This window comes from Setaria viridis, chromosome 2, assembly GCF_005286985.2.
Source record: "Setaria viridis chromosome 2, Setaria_viridis_v4.0, whole genome shotgun sequence".
NCBI lineage: Eukaryota > Viridiplantae > Streptophyta > Magnoliopsida > Poales > Poaceae > Setaria > Setaria viridis.
The window spans coordinates 45,796,842-45,803,423 of NC_048264.2; the positions used below are offsets into that span (position 1 = coordinate 45,796,842).

Here is a 6,582-nt window from a genome sequence, read left to right on the forward strand (position 1 = left end):
CCAGCAGCTCATGCCGTTTGCATGGCTCTCAACCTCTCGCCACTCTCTTCTGTTTTGCTCACCATGGCAGGCTGCCTCTTCATCTGCAGCAAAGCGACCATTCACTCGCTACTTCTTGCTCTTGGTAGCTTTACTGTTACCGCCACTGCAGGTAACCAAGCCTGGAGAAAGTTGTTAATTCCCCCAACCAGACTAATCCACTTCATATTTTGTTTTCATACTCCGGCCTCAAAGGCTCAAACAGTGAGCTATTGTGTTGCGGTCACCATGACCAAATCAAGTCTTTTGAGTCACCAAAAAATGAACTTAAAATATTCACATTAACTACACCCAAGAATAGAACTGTCTACACACCCGAAATATTGGGGATTCCTCATCTCTACCAATTAAAAAAAATGGGTGGATTTACAAAAACAGGCACAATGCTTTGTAAGCTTTGCGATGTGGCAGTATGGCTGGGAGATATCCTGAGACACCCTACTCTCCAGCTCCAGTTCCGTTTCTTCCACGCGACTGCAAAAGCCGCCACCGGGTCACCGGGTCAAATGGAGCTGCGCAGACCGGATCACGCCTGAGGAAGGATGGGGAAGGTGGATTGGACGAACGGTACGGGGCGGAGGAGAGCCGGCCGGTCACGCGCTGGCGCGCTGCTGTGGGAACCGCGGCGTGGGCACGACGACCGGGTCGCAGCCCTCCTGCATCTTGCGCATCTGCGCCGGGATGGTGTTGTCGAACAGCTGCGACGTGGGGTTCTCGGCGTAGCACACGTAGTAGCACCCCACGCACGCCTGCGGCAGCGCCATGCCGATCCGGGTCATCAGGTACCCGACGAAGAAGGCCAGCAGCGACACGGTGGCCGTGTAGTGCCGGTGCGTCGCGAACGCCCAGGAGCCCGCCAGCGCCACGCACAGCGCGCCGCTCGTCACGCCCGTCAGGAAGCACACCGAGCTCGTGATGTCCGAGTCCACCAGCGCCGCCATCCCCGGCAGCGCCTCGAACTGGCCCCACGTGCTCCGCGACGCCTGCACGAACCCCCGCCCGTACGCCGCGATCTGGAACACAGACACGAAGCCTATTGTCATTACCAAGCACACACAACCATTTGGAATGAAATAGCAGTTGCAGAGGCTCTCACATGGACGAAGGCCCAGCTGTTGCCGAAGCTGAAGACGCCGTTCATGACGTGGAGGCAGCAGTGCGCGCAGGAGAACATGAACTCGTCCTCGCCCTCCAGGAGGTTCAGCCCGCGTGCCAGGATGCGCAGCGCTTCGATGGTGGGCACGAAGAGCGAGCCCAGGCAGGCGCTGCCGAGGTTGTAGGACAGCGCGCGCTGGAAGCTGAACTGCACGCTCGACTGCATCCCGCGCAGGTAGTAGAGTGCGATCACCCGGCTCGCCGTCAGGTTCGCCACGTTCCGCATCACCTCCGCGGTCCACGCCAGGCTCAGCACCAGCGCCAGGATCGTCAGCCCGGGGAACCGGAAGTTGACCGCGCCAATCACCGCCACGCACCACACGGAGATCCACAGGAACCCGGCCGCCACCATCAGGTACGCGGGGCCATTCAGCCCGCGGAACTTGTCCACAGGCTGCACGGCACGCTCGAACACCCGAGCGGTGAAGCCCACGCGGCGCGTCACCCAGCAGGCGTAAAGCCCAGTGCCGATGGAGAACACCACCATGGCGACGCCGAGCCCGACCGTGGCCAGCGTAGAGAAGATCATGAGCAGCGCGCCCACACCAAGGGTGACGCCAAAGCTGGACCAGAGGATGACGCGCACCATCGCACGCGGCCACGTGCGCACAGCTTTCTGCCATGCAAAGGCTAGGACAATGCTCAGCGCCACTGCACCCTCCACCGGCAGCAGCCACTCACGCAGCAGGCTGCGTTCGCGCCGCGCATTACGGGACTGTGGGTGATGGGTGTTCTCCTGGACGATCTTGAACACGAAGAAGCCAATGGTGAACCCCGCTGCAGCAAGATGGAGCAGGAAGACGCACAATGTTATACCGTTGGTGTACTTGTGCGAGTTGAGAGACGGAAGCGGACCCTGCAACGACAAATCAGTTACTCAGCTTGTCACAGCAGGTCATTAGCCGCTACAAATTGTCAGCTTAAAGCTTAGATTACCACGACATCACATTCAGATTCAGAGATTCGATCCAAGCAGTGGTACAATCTTGATCATATCTTAAAGGAAATATTAGTGCCAAAGAAACTGATGAATCATCCATATAGCTAGTTAACCAAAGCTAGAAGTTAGGTGACATTAATTAATAAATCGTGTCAAAGACTACCACTATGCTCCTTTTCTATTGTGGGAGGTTGAGCACTTTGAGTATTAAATTGCTTTTGGCGCTGCGCCAAAAGAAAACACAATTAGCTTGTAATGTTGGATATTCCATCATGCATTATTGGCTTGTTGCCGTGTGCTATGTGGAAGCTCCATAATTGAAGAACCTAAGCCTAAAACAGGCACCTAAAGATTACCCTTTTTTGTCCTTTTGGTATCTAACATATCTGCAAATATCAACGACACAACTTGCAAAGTTGCAATTAAACTACTCTTTCGCCCGTTCTAATCCAAACCACACTATCAGCATCAAACTATTCTTTTAACCCTCCAGGAGCTATTTCTTTTGGAGTACTTTCAAATCCGTACTGTCAATGTAGTATAGTGATAGAATAATTCTGTAATTCTGACAATGTAGTGTTGTGGTAGAATAATTCAGCAAGCAAGCATGAACTCCAAAAGGTCAAAAGTACAGGACACTAACCCTGCTGGTACCAAACAAAATTATTGTACTACCCTCCTCGCCTACCAACCAGCCTAAATTGATACAGTCGGATCGCAATCAAGCACGCTCACATGTCCTAAAAGAGCCGAGCCAATCCCACTATTTAAACCGAAATTCTTAATCAATTCGATCGAGGTTTTATTTTACAAATAAGAATCTAAGCAATTGGGCTTGGACATTTCTTCCTACCTGCTGTGGGGCCTGCGGGATGGGCTGGTACGCCGCCACCTGCGGCGGCGGCTCGACGGCGCCGGAGGCCACGGACATGGGCGGCGGCGGCGCCTGCGTGGTGACCTGCAGCGGCGCCAGCGGCCGCTGCGCCTGCAGCCTCGCCACGGGCGGAGGCGGCGCCTGGTCCACGACGACGACCTTCTCCACCGACTCCGGCACCGGCGCCGGCGCAGCCCCCCTGCCTCGCGCGCCTTCCTGCCGCGGCGGCGCCTGCACGCGTCACACAGCAAAAGCCAAGAAAGAAAACTATGAGCAAAACGTCGGCATGAAGAAGCGAGCAACCAGCGCGTTACAAAAAAGGGACAATCTTTCCGGGGCGAGAAAGGAAGAAAGAAACCGTACGTCGTTCTCGGCGGCGCCCATGGCGCTCTGCTGCTGCTCCTGCCCCCGGAGCGCGCAGCCGCGGCCTTGACGCCTCGTTCCTCCTGGCGGAATGGAGAACTGTAGGAGGTGGTATGGAGAACTGTAGGAGGTGGTGGACGGGGGCGAAAGGGGAGCGAGCGAGGATTTGGTTGGGGGAAAACTTGGTGGCGTTGGCGTCTTGGCGAGAGGAGGGAGAGGGAGAGAGGACGAGACGAAACTGCGAGACCCCAATCTGTGACCGTTGGTGTGGCCTTTTCGCTCGTGCGGTGGCCTCACGCACGCAGGGGCGTGGTGGGGCCGGGGTGGCAGTGGGCGTGCTCCCGTGGCTGACCTGTGTGGCGTAGGAGTATACGTTTTGTTTGGTAGGGAGTTAAGCAATATTTTTAGTGTTTCAAAAAAAAAAGTTGAAGCAATTTTTTAAGGTTCATACCTTCCTGTCTCTCTCTCTATCTCTCCTCGTCAGCAGCTTGAGAGAGTGGCTGCGCTGTGTGCTCGACAGCAAATTGACCCTTTTTTGTCCCCATTTTCTAGCATTGAAGTTTGGATTTGGATTTGGTTTTCTTGGGCCCTTGGATCGGCCACACGTTGAGCACGCAGGGGAGGAGAATGATGATTTGCCCAGGGTTTTCTCTCTTCCTTTTTTCACAGCCAAGGCACTCCGATCTCCAACAGTCCAACGTGACAGAGACTTGCCTGCGTGTCTGGTCCACTTGGGCCTTGGGCTGCCTGCCACCTTCAAAGCATGGGGGCCGCATGCATCGTCAGGGTGGCACCTTTCCGGCATTTTGAAACACCCAGCAGGAGGAGTAGTTGCGGATCGTGCGTGACGTCTTTTACTCCTTTTTACCCTGCCAGTAGGAATGACAGAAAGGTGAAATCGCCATCATGTCCCGATCATGCGGGAGGCTGTCACCAAAAGCATCGTCACGTCCTGATGATGATTTGTGATCCGGGGATCATCAGCATACCCTTCATTATCACCCTGACAGCTCTGCACTGCACACTAGTATTACTGGTAGTTTTGTAGTGTAAGTTAAAAATAAAATAAAATGTGCGCGCGCGTGTGGTTAAGGCTAAAGAAAACGCGCCCGGCTTCCCGATACTACCACGAGGTCCAGAAAGAGTCAACGCTAAAAACACGTGCCAAAAGAAAAAAAACGGGGCAGCATCTTGACATGGCCAAAAGAAAAATGGCACGTTTGGAGAATTGGAATAGGCAACCGACATCGCTGCCCTCCTCGGTTCAGGCCATATGCATATGTGAAAGTTAAGGTAGGCTTAGGATTCGAACTCGATAACTTTAATCCAACCAGTTCAACTCAAAAATTTAAATACTCCAACAGAACTTGCTCGTACGCATCCAACTGTCCATGCGCCGTGCGAGGAAGTGAGTCACCGCAGCCTTGCTTGCGGAGGAAATGGTTGGCGTCTTGGCGACGCTGCACGTCGCCGTCGTGTGGATGCGATGCCTAGGCCCCAGGAGATGGCTCGCTCGATCCTCTCGCGGGGCAGGTGGCACGGGCACGGGCTCGCCGCCGGCCGTCCGATGCGCGTATCGGCGGTGGTCGGCCGCATCGAATCGGCGGGGGAGATGCTGCGTGTTTGCAAGAGTCTGATTCAATGCAACGCCGGAGGTAGAAAGAAGTTGAATGTTCCTGTCCTGAATCCCTGGTGGCGACGGCAAGCTTTTTCTTTTTTGGTTTCTTCGTCCCTAGTCCCTACCATTCCTACTCCTTGCACCCTTCTTTCTACACGCGACGTTTATGTGCCAGATGCCCCGATCGTTACCCGCTTTGGGAGTGGTTCAGGTCGTAATCCACTAATATAATCCGGCTTCATTTACAAGGGAAGGCTGTGGATGTCATGTCATGTCATGTCTGGCTGAGACGTGTGATCACTCCCAAACAGTCTAAAGCATGTAAGCATTCATGTACCTGCGTCAAGTGCCAACTGCCAAGGAAAATTCTTCATTGCCAGTTTGCCACCTTCGAAGCACGGGGGGGCATGTCGTCATGGTCTACCCCCTCGCACGCTGGCAACTTCCCCGCATTTTTACCCAGGAGTCCAGGACGAGATGCGCAATGCAATCGTGGCAATTTTACCTTGCTCGCTGGTGTGACAGAAAGGTAAAATCGCCATCATGTCCTCATCATGCCGGGGTCTGTCTTCGAAAGCACCATCATGCCTTGATCACTCGATGATTCGTGATCCGGTGATCATCAGCTAGCAGTATTAGGCCTCGTTCGGTTGGTCTGGATTGAGGCTAGGAACTATTCCAGCTGATCAATGTTGATACAAATAAGCCTATTATTCCAACTGGAACGGTTCCAGTTCCAGAGTAAACGAACGGGCCCTGTACTACTTTCTAGTCTAGTGTGAAAAAGAAAGGTGTGCGTGCGATGGACGCTAAAGAAAGCGCGCCCTGCTTCCTGATTCTACCACGAAGGTCCCCGGCAAGGTCAACGACAAGAACACGTGCAGGCAAAAAAAAAAAGGCAGCGTCTTTACCTTGAGATGCCCAAAACAAATGGCCTGTTTGGAGTAGAGGCAACCGACGCCGCCGCACAGCTCCGTGGCCCAAAAGATCACGGATGGGTAGGGATGGAAACGTGGAAATGGATATTTGAATTATTCGAATCCGTTAAAACGACAAATATGGATATTCGTATTCGTATCCGAATTATGAATATCCGTATTCGTATCCGAATTTATTGTCGTATTATAATAATGGATACATCCGAATTCGTTTATCTTGATTTTCTCTATCCAATTCCACATTCGTATTCGACAATATCCATATCCGACCATATGAAACTATTATTTATCTCTATAACTAATGATAAATGATGTTACTTTGAATATTAATAATGACAGTATATCTTTGAAACTATTCAAAATTTATCTTTATAACTAATAATCAATGATATTAGTTTTATTATTACTTATTATTGTACCCATCAAACTATTTAAATTTTATCTCTAATTTTAGTGACCAATCTCATTAAATTTAATAATAAATATATGTGAATATGAAATTTAATTTTAAATACTCTAGTTTATCTATTTATTAATAAAAACATTTTTATACAATGTTTATTATTCATTGATGAATGTTTATATTTATTAAAATATATATTTATCCGTATTTTTTTTTCATAAAGTGCACTATTTCAAATAATTATTAATTAAT

General features: G+C 51.3%; 1 protein-coding gene across 1 annotated transcript; it reads right to left on the minus strand.

Moving 5' to 3' along the window:
• Positions 1-301: 301 nt before the first annotated feature.
• On the minus strand, positions 302-3,634 carry LOC117845999 (uncharacterized). The gene is made up of 4 exons (XM_034727095.2): positions 3,372-3,634; positions 2,988-3,239; positions 1,136-2,050; positions 302-1,052 (listed from the first exon to the last, which is right to left on the minus strand). Exons 1-4 carry the CDS (start codon positions 3,390-3,392, stop codon positions 633-635), a joined length of 1,608 nt encoding a protein of 535 aa, XP_034582986.1. The 5' UTR covers positions 3,393-3,634; the 3' UTR covers positions 302-632.
• Between the last annotated feature and the right edge of the window lie 2,948 nt (positions 3,635-6,582).

What these genes read in the sequence shown, in the direction of transcription:
- LOC117845999 (XM_034727095.2), bottom strand. Translation starts at nt 3,392, where the DNA reads ATGGGCGCCGCCGAGAACGAC. An exon ending in TCCCGCAGGCCCCACAGCAG is followed by an intron (nt 2,051 to 2,987) that starts GTAGGAAGAAAT and finishes TTGTCGTTGCAG; the next exon opens with GGTCCGCTTCCGTCTCTCAA. An exon ending in ACAGCTGGGCCTTCGTCCAT is followed by an intron (nt 1,053 to 1,135) that starts GTGAGAGCCTCT and finishes TCTGTGTTCCAG; the next exon opens with ATCGCGGCGTACGGGCGGGG.